This window comes from Anomaloglossus baeobatrachus, chromosome 2 (genome assembly GCF_048569485.1).
Source record: "Anomaloglossus baeobatrachus isolate aAnoBae1 chromosome 2, aAnoBae1.hap1, whole genome shotgun sequence".
Taxonomy (NCBI): Eukaryota; Metazoa; Chordata; class Amphibia; order Anura; family Aromobatidae; genus Anomaloglossus; species Anomaloglossus baeobatrachus.
In genome coordinates, this window is record NC_134354.1 from 84,470,979 (window position 1) to 84,483,663 (window position 12,685).

General features: G+C 46.7%; 1 protein-coding gene across 4 annotated transcripts in view; it reads left to right on the forward strand.

The window, feature by feature from the left end:
* The first annotated feature begins 634 nt into the window (after window positions 1-634).
* Window positions 635-12,685, forward strand: part of CRYBG3 (crystallin beta-gamma domain containing 3) — a 246,891-nt gene continuing 234,840 nt past the window's right edge. For all 4 annotated transcript variants that reach the window (XR_012750420.1, XR_012750421.1, XM_075335127.1 and 1 more), the window contains exon 1: window positions 635-1,246. Coding sequence is in view for 2 of the 4 variants with exons in the window: in XM_075335127.1 (XP_075191242.1) it covers window positions 819-1,246 (428 nt within the window). In the remaining 2 variants the exon portion in view is untranslated. The remainder of the gene's footprint in view (window positions 1,247-12,685) is intronic.

Below are 12,685 nucleotides of genomic sequence, written 5' to 3' on the forward strand. Positions count from 1 at the left end.
AATAATCAACTACAAACAAAACATTAACATATGTTACGGTTTGCATGTTTATAACATGTTCGAAGATTATGATGCCAAAACGTTAGGTGTTTCCATTATTTTGTCCAACCCCTGTATATATATTTATATATATGAGGAAAGATCTGTGTTAGGTTTACAATTTGTCACCAGCACTAATTTGTAATAAATGTCACAATCTAGAAATAGGGAAACAATATCATTGAATCAACATCTACATAAAAGACTTTATAGTAACAGAACAGCAGGAAACAACAAAAGTAACAAACAAGTCATACAAAACTTCAAGACGAAGCAACAAACAGAAGGAATGTGAGTGTATGACAAGCATGCTGACAAGTCCGCACACACTGTCTGCAGACAGCAGCTGGGGGCTCCTGGGCTGGAGCATGGGGGTCACACTGGCTGCTGTCTGCACACCCCCTCCAGAATGTGGTCAGGGCTCTGCTGCCAGGGTTCTGGGCACAGCAGTGAGTCACTGGGTCTCCTCACACTTTCCCCAGCACACAGCTGCAGCTGCACCTCCTCCCTGTGTGTACAGGGGCAGGGCCAAGGAGCAGGCTGCAGAGGAGGACAGCCCTAGGAGTGCTGTGTTATTAGTCCCTTTCCTCCCTGCCAGGTCACATCTCATGATCTCAGGCTCCTCACTTGTTCCTGGTGAAGCAGCATGGAGTGACTCCTGGATCCTGAGCCTCTCATGCACCCTGAAAACTTTTACAAAGTTTGGCTGTAACCCAGCTCTGTCCCTATGTCACTACATCTAGTCAGCACATTGGAAAGTCCTCGTTGATCTCCAGGACATGAGCACTCGCAGGAGACCAGGCACCTGGCAGGACGAGGTAGCTAGGAGCTTCTCCAGGCTCTTTTCCAGGACATCATCCCAGGAGAAAGAGGAGGAAAGTAGCAAAGATCCAGGTGAGGACCAGGACAAAGGTGACAGGAGCTTGTCCAGGCTTTTCTTCAGAAGTTCATCCCAGGAGAAGAAGGATGGAAATGACAGGACAGAGCATGGAGAGGAGCAGGAGAGAAGTCACAGCCCATCCAGACTCTTCTTCAGGAAGATAACCCAGGAGGGCAAGGGGGTCAATGACAACGTCTCCCCTGCCAAGGGGACTAAAGAGGAGCAGGACAGGTCCAAGGGCTTCTCCAGACTCTTCACCAAGACATCTTCTCAGGAAAAGGAGGAGGAGAATGACAGCTCCAGAGGTGCAAGGGAGGACCAGAGCAGGTACAGCTTCTTTACTATCTATTTCCCTTAATGTTTATTATATCATCACCTCCATTGTTATTATAGTTGATGTTGTTATATCGTTTTACATTATTATTTCCAGCATTGTTCTTTCTTTTCCTTTCCTAATTACTTTGGGCATCCAATATAAAACCAATTTTGCAGCGATTATAGGTTTTTATAGTAATGGGATGACGGTGGGAGGATCTCCCCTCCCAGGTGGTTACGAGCTTATTTTTTTTATCTTCTGTACTCCTGATCCTCTCCGTCCCCTCCTGCTTCTGAAGTGACTTGCACTGATTTGTATACAACTTTTGTGATCCTACAGTAATTTATGAGGAAATTACCAGCAATTCAGTGTTACTATAATGTGTCCTGTACTGATTTTGTAGATAATGGGATTGTAGGACGTAGAGAAGGAATTTTAGGTTCCCACCGTCCTCCTGGCGCTGCCCTCGGTAAACATAGGCAGGTTGTATTCTGTAGTCAGCTGATTCACGGGACGGTTTCCATAGAAGGTTGTATATTATTATTTATGGAATTGCTGGTTATGCCATGAAATGTCCACGAAAATAAAACATAACATTATTAGATTGTTTTTCATCCATAAAGCGACCATGAGTCAGGTATTTCCTTGGTAATGTGACTTTATGGTGTTAGGAAATATTCAGTGATCAGGGATGGTTTCCAAACTCTGGTGAAGAAAGTTTTGGACACGATGAAGTTACGGCTCATTGAGACGTCAGTTTTTCACGTACATGTACAACATGGATAGAACTCCTAGGCCTCTTTCACATGTCTGTGAATTTAATGCACGTGTGACGGTCTGTGGGGCAGGTCAGTATGTTGGTCCGTGCGTCCATGTGTCCGTGTGTGTGTTCTCCATGTGCTGTCCGTGTGACATCCGGATAGCACATGGGCATCATAAGCTGGTATACTTACCTGTCCCCGACGCTGCTGTCTCCGGTGCTGCTGTTACTTCCGGGTCCGTGATCAGTGCAGTGAATATTCATGAGCACAATGAACGGGCCCGGAAGTAACAGCAGGGGCAGCGACAGCAGCGCCGGAGACAGGTAAGTATAACAATTCTTTATTTCTATGTGACATGTGTTTTTTTTTGTCTGGTAAGTGTCACAATAATTTCACATGCATCATATCAGTGTGCGGTCCTTGTGACACCCTTGCTGCCCGAAGAAAACGGACAATTTGCCATGTGGAGCACACAGACACGTGGTCCATTTAAAAGCACAAACATGTGCTTAAACCCATTGGATTTAATTGGTCTACGTGTGTCCGTGGTACTTGTGGAAACTGATACCGAACACACCGGAAACACGAATGTGTGAAGGAGGCCTTACATTGTATCATTTATGGAGCGGTTCACTTGCCCGTATTTGTTTTGTGGACAAAGCGATTTGCACCAAAACATGTCCGGTTTTGATCGCAGTCCTGGGCCAAACTCTCCAATGCAAATCTAAGGATCTGTCAAAAGAAAATAAACAAAAATAGCTTTTGGATGCAATCTGTGTGCCGTAAATGTATCACTATTTACTAGGACAATCTCCAGAAACCTTCATCTGTATAGAAAAAAAACTGATGGTAAGAACTGCCACACTGACCAAGTACTGAGAAAATCACTGATTAACAACAGTTAGACAATTTGAATATTTCCCAGAGGGGCATTGCAGCTATAAGTCCCCTTACCTGGCAGCCAGACTGGCTTGCAAAGTCTCCTTAAGGAGAATAGTGTTCCCCCGTGGAATTTTAGGGGCATTGCAGCTATAAGTCCCCTTACCTGGCAGCCAGACTGGCTTGCAAAGTCTCCTTAAGGAGAATAGTGTTCCCCCGTGGTCCCCACATAGCTTTCTCATGAGCCAGATCAGACACCCCCATACTTTGCACTGACGAGGGGCAAGCACCCCGAAACACCGTGTCTGCAAATTGGGATTCTGATCTGGCTTATATATCCTGAGTCATATTGCAAAGGATTGTCAAAAATCCACTTGTGACTTTTAGGATCGCTACTTCCAATAGGTGGCGCTGTGCTAGAGTTTGTCTCCTTTACTGGAGAGACAATTTGAATATTTCCCAGAGGGGCATTGCAGCTATAAGTCCCCTTACCTGGCAGCCAGACTGGCTTGCAAAGTCTCCTTAAGGAGAATAGTGTTCCCCCGTGGAATTTTAGGGGCATTGCAGCTATAAGTCCCCTTACCTGGCAGCCAGACTGGCTTGCAAAGTCTCCTTAAGGAGAATAGTGTTCCCCCGTGGTCCCCACATAGCTTTCTCATGAGCCAGATCAGACACCCCCATACTTTGCACTGACGAGGGGCAAGCACCCCGAAACACCGTGTCTGCAAATTGGGATTCTGATCTGGCTTATATATCCTGAGTTATATTGCAAAGGATTGTCAAAAATCCACTTGTGACTTTTAGGATCGCTACTTCCAATAGGTGGCGCTGTGCTAGAGTTTGTCTCCTTTACTGGAGAGACAATTTGAATATTTCCCAGAGGGGCATTGCAGCTATAAGTCCCCTTACCTGGCAGCCAGACTGGCTTGCAAAGTCTCCTTAAGGAGAATAGTGTTCCCCCGTGGAATTTTAGGGGCATTGCAGCTATAAGTCCCCTTACCTGGCAGCCAGACTGGCTTGCAAAGTCTCCTTAAGGAGAATAGTGTTCCCCCGTGGTCCCCACATAGCTTTCTCATGAGCCAGATCAGACACCCCCATACTTTGCACTGACGAGGGGCAAGCACCCCGAAACACCGTGTCTGCAAATTGGGATTCTGATCTGGCTTATATATCCTGAGTCATATTGCAAAGGATTGTCAAAAATCCACTTGTGACTTTTAGGATCGCTACTTCCAATAGGTGGCGCTGTGCTAGAGTTTGTCTCCTTTACTGGAGAGACAATTTGAATATTTCCCAGAGGGGCATTGCAGCTATAAGTCCCCTTACCTGGCAGCCAGACTGGCTTGCAAAGTCTCCTTAAGGAGAATAGTGTTCCCCCGTGGAATTTTAGGGGCATTGCAGCTATAAGTCCCCTTACCTGGCAGCCAGACTGGCTTGCAAAGTCTCCTTAAGGAGAATAGTGTTCCCCCGTGGTCCCCACATAGCTTTCTCATGAGCCAGATCAGACACCCCCATACTTTGCACTGACGAGGGGCAAGCACCCCGAAACACCGTGTCTGCAAATTGGGATTCTGATCTGGCTTATATATCCTGAGTCATATTGCAAAGGATTGTCAAAAATCCACTTGTGACTTTTAGGATCGCTACTTCCAATAGGTGGCGCTGTGCTAGAGTTTGTCTCCTTTACTGGAGAGACAATTTGAATATTTCCCAGAGGGGCATTGCAGCTATAAGTCCCCTTACCTGGCAGCCAGACTGGCTTGCAAAGTCTCCTTAAGGAGAATAGTGTTCCCCCGTGGAATTTTAGGGGCATTGCAGCTATAAGTCCCCTTACCTGGCAGCCAGACTGGCTTGCAAAGTCTCCTTAAGGAGAATAGTGTTCCCCCGTGGTCCCCACATAGCTTTCTCATGAGCCAGATCAGACACCCCCATACTTTGCACTGACGAGGGGCAAGCACCCCGAAACACCGTGTCTGCAAATTGGGATTCTGATCTGGCTTATATATCCTGAGTCATATTGCAAAGGATTGTCAAAAATCCACTTGTGACTTTTAGGATCGCTACTTCCAATAGGTGGCGCTGTGCTAGAGTTTGTCTCCTTTACTGGAGAGACAATTTGAATATTTCCCAGAGGGGCATTGCAGCTATAAGTCCCCTTACCTGGCAGCCAGACTGGCTTGCAAAGTCTCCTTAAGGAGAATAGTGTTCCCCCGTGGAATTTTAGGGGCATTGCAGCTATAAGTCCCCTTACCTGGCAGCCAGACTGGCTTGCAAAGTCTCCTTAAGGAGAATAGTGTTCCCCCGTGGTCCCCACATAGCTTTCTCATGAGCCAGATCAGACACCCCCATACTTTGCACTGACGAGGGGCAAGCACCCCGAAACACCGTGTCTGCAAATTGGGATTCTGATCTGGCTTATATATCCTGAGTCATATTGCAAAGGATTGTCAAAAATCCACTTGTGACTTTTAGGATCGCTACTTCCAATAGGTGGCGCTGTGCTAGAGTTTGTCTCCTTTACTGGAGAGACAATTTGAATATTTCCCAGAGGGGCATTGCAGCTATAAGTCCCCTTACCTGGCAGCCAGACTGGCTTGCAAAGTCTCCTTAAGGAGAATAGTGTTCCCCCGTGGAATTTTAGGGGCATTGCAGCTATAAGTCCCCTTACCTGGCAGCCAGACTGGCTTGCAAAGTCTCCTTAAGGAGAATAGTGTTCCCCCGTGGTCCCCACATAGCTTTCTCATGAGCCAGATCAGACACCCCCATACTTTGCACTGACGAGGGGCAAGCACCCCGAAACACCGTGTCTGCAAATTGGGATTCTGATCTGGCTTATATATCCTGAGTCATATTGCAAAGGATTGTCAAAAATCCACTTGTGACTTTTAGGATCGCTACTTCCAATAGGTGGCGCTGTGCTAGAGTTTGTCTCCTTTACTGGAGAGACAATTTGAATATTTCCCAGAGGGGCATTGCAGCTATAAGTCCCCTTACCTGGCAGCCAGACTGGCTTGCAAAGTCTCCTTAAGGAGAATAGTGTTCCCCCGTGGAATTTTAGGGGCATTGCAGCTATAAGTCCCCTTACCTGGCAGCCAGACTGGCTTGCAAAGTCTCCTTAAGGAGAATAGTGTTCCCCCGTGGTCCCCACATAGCTTTCTCATGAGCCAGATCAGACACCCCCATACTTTGCACTGACGAGGGGCAAGCACCCCGAAACACCGTGTCTGCAAATTGGGATTCTGATCTGGCTTATATATCCTGAGTCATATTGCAAAGGATTGTCAAAAATCCACTTGTGACTTTTAGGATCGCTACTTCCAATAGGTGGCGCTGTGCTAGAGTTTGTCTCCTTTACTGGAGAGACAATTTGAATATTTCCCAGAGGGGCATTGCAGCTATAAGTCCCCTTACCTGGCAGCCAGACTGGCTTGCAAAGTCTCCTTAAGGAGAATAGTGTTCCCCCGTGGAATTTTAGGGGCATTGCAGCTATAAGTCCCCTTACCTGGCAGCCAGACTGGCTTGCAAAGTCTCCTTAAGGAGAATAGTGTTCCCCCGTGGTCCCCACATAGCTTTCTCATGAGCCAGATCAGACACCCCCATACTTTGCACTGACGAGGGGCAAGCACCCCGAAACACCGTGTCTGCAAATTGGGATTCTGATCTGGCTTATATATCCTGAGTCATATTGCAAAGGATTGTCAAAAATCCACTTGTGACTTTTAGGATCGCTACTTCCAATAGGTGGCGCTGTGCTAGAGTTTGTCTCCTTTACTGGAGAGACAATTTGAATATTTCCCAGAGGGGCATTGCAGCTATAAGTCCCCTTACCTGGCAGCCAGACTGGCTTGCAAAGTCTCCTTAAGGAGAATAGTGTTCCCCCGTGGAATTTTAGGGGCATTGCAGCTATAAGTCCCCTTACCTGGCAGCCAGACTGGCTTGCAAAGTCTCCTTAAGGAGAATAGTGTTCCCCCGTGGTCCCCACATAGCTTTCTCATGAGCCAGATCAGACACCCCCATACTTTGCACTGACGAGGGGCAAGCACCCCGAAACACCGTGTCTGCAAATTGGGATTCTGATCTGGCTTATATATCCTGAGTCATATTGCAAAGGATTGTCAAAAATCCACTTGTGACTTTTAGGATCGCTACTTCCAATAGGTGGCGCTGTGCTAGAGTTTGTCTCCTTTACTGGAGAGACAATTTGAATATTTCCCAGAGGGGCATTGCAGCTATAAGTCCCCTTACCTGGCAGCCAGACTGGCTTGCAAAGTCTCCTTAAGGAGACTAGTGTTCCCCCGTGGAATTTTAGGGGCATTGCAGCTATAAGTCCCCTTACCTGGCAGCCAGACTGGCTTGCAAAGTCTCCTTAAGGAGAATAGTGTTCCCCCGTGGTCCCCACATAGCTTTCTCATGAGCCAGATCAGACACCCCCATACTTTGCACTGACGAGGGGCAAGCACCCCGAAACACCGTGTCTGCAAATTGGGATTCTGATCTGGCTTATATATCCTGAGTCATATTGCAAAGGATTGTCAAAAATCCACTTGTGACTTTTAGGATCGCTACTTCCAATAGGTGGCGCTGTGCTAGAGTTTGTCTCCTTTACTGGAGAGACAATTTGAATATTTCCCAGAGGGGCATTGCAGCTATAAGTCCCCTTACCTGGCAGCCAGACTGGCTTGCAAAGTCTCCTTAAGGAGACTAGTGTTCCCCCGTGGAATTTTAGGGGCATTGCAGCTATAAGTCCCCTTACCTGGCAGCCAGACTGGCTTGCAAAGTCTCCTTAAGGAGAATAGTGTTCCCCCGTGGTCCCCACATAGCTTTCTCATGAGCCAGATCAGACACCCCCATACTTTGCACTGACGAGGGGCAAGCACCCCGAAACACCGTGTCTGCAAATTGGGATTCTGATCTGGCTTATATATCCTGAGTCATATTGCAAAGGATTGTCAAAAATCCACTTGTGACTTTTAGGATCGCTACTTCCAATAGGTGGCGCTGTGCTAGAGTTTGTCTCCTTTACTGGAGAGACAATTTGAATATTTCCCAGAGGGGCATTGCAGCTATAAGTCCCCTTACCTGGCAGCCAGACTGGCTTGCAAAGTCTCCTTAAGGAGAATAGTGTTCCCCCGTGGAATTTTAGGGGCATTGCAGCTATAAGTCCCCTTACCTGGCAGCCAGACTGGCTTGCAAAGTCTCCTTAAGGAGAATAGTGTTCCCCCGTGGTCCCCACATAGCTTTCTCATGAGCCAGATCAGACACCCCCATACTTTGCACTGACGAGGGGCAAGCACCCCGAAACACCGTGTCTGCAAATTGGGATTCTGATCTGGCTTATATATCCTGAGTCATATTGCAAAGGATTGTCAAAAATCCACTTGTGACTTTTAGGATCGCTACTTCCAATAGGTGGCGCTGTGCTAGAGTTTGTCTCCTTTACTGGAGAGACAATTTGAATATTTCCCAGAGGGGCATTGCAGCTATAAGTCCCCTTACCTGGCAGCCAGACTGGCTTGCAAAGTCTCCTTAAGGAGAATAGTGTTCCCCCGTGGAATTTTAGGGGCATTGCAGCTATAAGTCCCCTTACCTGGCAGCCAGACTGGCTTGCAAAGTCTCCTTAAGGAGAATAGTGTTCCCCCGTGGTCCCCACATAGCTTTCTCATGAGCCAGATCAGACACCCCCATACTTTGCACTGACGAGGGGCAAGCACCCCGAAACACCGTGTCTGCAAATTGGGATTCTGATCTGGCTTATATATCCTGAGTCATATTGCAAAGGATTGTCAAAAATCCACTTGTGACTTTTAGGATCGCTACTTCCAATAGGTGGCGCTGTGCTAGAGTTTGTCTCCTTTACTGGAGAGACAATTTGAATATTTCCCAGAGGGGCATTGCAGCTATAAGTCCCCTTACCTGGCAGCCAGACTGGCTTGCAAAGTCTCCTTAAGGAGAATAGTGTTCCCCCGTGGAATTTTAGGGGCATTGCAGCTATAAGTCCCCTTACCTGGCAGCCAGACTGGCTTGCAAAGTCTCCTTAAGGAGAATAGTGTTCCCCCGTGGTCCCCACATAGCTTTCTCATGAGCCAGATCAGACACCCCCATACTTTGCACTGACGAGGGGCAAGCACCCCGAAACACCGTGTCTGCAAATTGGGATTCTGATCTGGCTTATATATCCTGAGTCATATTGCAAAGGATTGTCAAAAATCCACTTGTGACTTTTAGGATCGCTACTTCCAATAGGTGGCGCTGTGCTAGAGTTTGTCTCCTTTACTGGAGAGACAATTTGAATATTTCCCAGAGGGGCATTGCAGCTATAAGTCCCCTTACCTGGCAGCCAGACTGGCTTGCAAAGTCTCCTTAAGGAGAATAGTGTTCCCCCGTGGAATTTTAGGGGCATTGCAGCTATAAGTCCCCTTACCTGGCAGCCAGACTGGCTTGCAAAGTCTCCTTAAGGAGAATAGTGTTCCCCCGTGGTCCCCACATAGCTTTCTCATGAGCCAGATCAGACACCCCCATACTTTGCACTGACGAGGGGCAAGCACCCCGAAACACCGTGTCTGCAAATTGGGATTCTGATCTGGCTTATATATCCTGAGTCATATTGCAAAGGATTGTCAAAAATCCACTTGTGACTTTTAGGATCGCTACTTCCAATAGGTGGCGCTGTGCTAGAGTTTGTCTCCTTTACTGGAGAGACAATTTGATTAACAACAGAACTTTCTGCTCATAAGTAAAACGTCTGAACGAGGCCTTAGATTTTGAGTTGGTGAGAAGTTTTCACTTGAACTTTATATTCCTTTAAAGGTACATGAATAAGTACAGATATTCAGCTGTGGATTTTGCAGGGGATCCTTATCACATCTGCATAAAGAGCCATGGATTTTAATGTAACGTTAAAGATTTCACACTAGATTGCAACATAAATCATTATTTTGGTAAAATCCGCACCAGAGGTCAACTTCTGTTGCTGATTTTTGTAGATGATATTTAATAAAATATCTTCCGCTTCGCTGCTACTGGAAAAAGCTGCAGATTTTCCAACTAGAAGAATGTCAGCAAATTATTTACTGTGTGAACACTTCCTAAAGGTTTCTTTACAAGAATATGGTTCAAAAGAAATAGAACACACACTGCTTTGCTTTTTTGTAGCAAGTTTGTCTCCATCGTCACTGCTGACCCTGATAGTAGTTACATTATACGTCCTTTTAAACTGCTGAATGGAAAAGGTAAAGCGCAAGATCTGTGGAATGTAATAGACTATGTGACAACATTGGGGCAGTAAAGATACGTTCACACATGGATGGTATAGCAAATCCGCTTCAAAGGTCTCACAAAAAAGCCTTCAAATATTCATCTGGGTGCTCCTTGATTTAGCTTTTGAAACAGATCCACGTAAAAAAGAACACAGAGTATTTGGAGAAGGTCTAAAGGGGGCTTTACACGCTACGACATCGCTAATGCGAACTCGTTGGGGGTCACGGAATTGGTGACGCTCATCCGGCCGCATTAGCGATGCCGTTGCGTGTGACACCTATGAGCGATTTTGCATCGTTGCAAAAACTTGCAAAATCGCTCATCGGTGACATGGGGGTCCATTCTCAAAAATCGTTACTGCAGCAGTAACGAGGTTGTTCCTCATTCCTGCGGCAGCACACATCGCTCCGTGTGACACCGCAGGAACGAGGAACCTCTGCTTACCTGCCTCCCGGCCGCTATGCGGAAGGAAGGAGGTGGGCGGGATGTTACGTCCCACTCAGCTCCGCCCCTCTGCTTGTATTGGCCGGCTGCCGCGTGACGTCGATGTGACGCTAAACGTCCCCCCCACTCCAGGAACTGGATGTTCTCCGCCCACATCGAGGTCGTATGGACGGGTAAGTACGTGTGACGGGGGTTAATCGTTTCTGCGGCACGTTCAACAAATTGAACGTGCCACACATATGATGGGGGCGTTGCAAATCGCATACAAAATTGCAGCGTGTAAAGCAGGCTTTAGAACAGCTTGGGCTTTCTGCTCAGTTTCTACTCCAAAAATTCAGCAAACAGATTCCTAGCCAAAGGTCCTGTGCGCACGGTGCAGTTTTTGATGCGTTTTTGGTGCAGTTTATCGTGCATTTTGTCGCCCAAATCTGCATGCAGAAAAATGAAGCAACATGTCAATTGTTGGTCCGTTTTTTCCCTGCATTTTGTAGCCTTTCCAGCCATTGAATTCACTAAAAAAATGCATGGCGCAAAAATGCACCAAAACCGAATGTGTGTTTATGTGCGTCTTTTTTCCTTGCAGTTTTGGGTGCAGAAAAATGAAGCAACATGTCACTTCTTTTCTGTATTTTTCCCTGCGTTTTTCCATTGAATATAGTGCAAACCCGCATGAGCAACAACGCGTCAAAACACGGCAAAAACACATGCGTTTTTTGATGCGTTTTTTTTCTGCCAGAGCTGAGTTTTTGTTGCTTTTTGGTGTGTTTTTCGCTGGAGAAACACTGCAGTGTGCGCACATACCCTTAGATTGTTTATTGCAATGGCATTTTGGCATCCGATTCACATTTCAGCTATATTTATAGATAATATTGACTAAAAAGGTAAAAGTGATCCCTACTTTTCTACTTTTTCTAGGACACTAACCTGTTGATTTGGCAGCCATGATGATAGGACAGAGTCATAACTTGAAGTTACTGGGTCTTGGAGTAAATTCTGTTATTAAGGGCTCGGTCACACAGTATATTTTTCGCAAAAACAGCACTAGGGCCAACGTTATTCAGTGGGGAATGCAGAAAAGCGATTTATTCTATCACCAAATCTGTGTGTGATGATAAGTCTCTGCATGCTCTAGTGTCTTCCGTGATGAGACCCGCACATCTAAGTCTTTCGGTACAGAACAAAAAACAAGCAAAATAAAAATGGATGCCACATGTGGCCACAGTAAAGCATCTGTGTGAACGGAGCCGGAGGGTGATGATGGCGTCTGGTGACTTCATACAATGTTACAGCAGTGATGTTTTTGTTGTATAAGAAGCTTTGTCCAGCTTTATATATTATGGCATTACCACACCACTGCACCGCCACTTTATAAACCGCACCACTGCACCGCCACTTTATAAACCGCACCACTGCACCGCCACTTTATAAACCGCACCACTGCACCGCCACTTTATAAACCGCACCACTGCACCGCCACTTTATAAACCGCACCACTGCACCGCCACTTTATAAACCGCACCACTACACCGCCACTTTATAAACCGCACCACTGCACCGCCACTTTATAAACCGCACCACTGCACCGCCACTTTATAAACCGCACCACTGCACCGCCACTTTATAAACCGCACCACTACACCGCCACTTTATAAACCGCACCACTACACCACCACTTTATAAACCGCACCACTGCACCGTCACTTTATAAACCGCACCACTGCACCGCCACTTTATAAACCGCACCACTGCACCGCCACTTTATAAACCGCACCACTGCACCACCACTTTATAAACCGCACCACTGCACCGCCACTTTATAAACCGCACCACTGCACCGCCACTTTATAAACCGCACCACTGCACCGCCACTTTATAAACCGCACCGCCACTTTATAAACTGCACCACTGCACCGCCACTTTATAAATTGCACTACTGCACCACCACTTTTTTAAACTGCACCACTGCACTGCCACTTGATAAAGCGCATCACTGCACCGCCACTTTATAAAGCGCATCACTGCACCGCCACTTTATAAACCGCACCAGTGCACCGTCACTTTATAAACTGCACCACTGCACCGTCACGTTATAAATTGCACCACTGCATC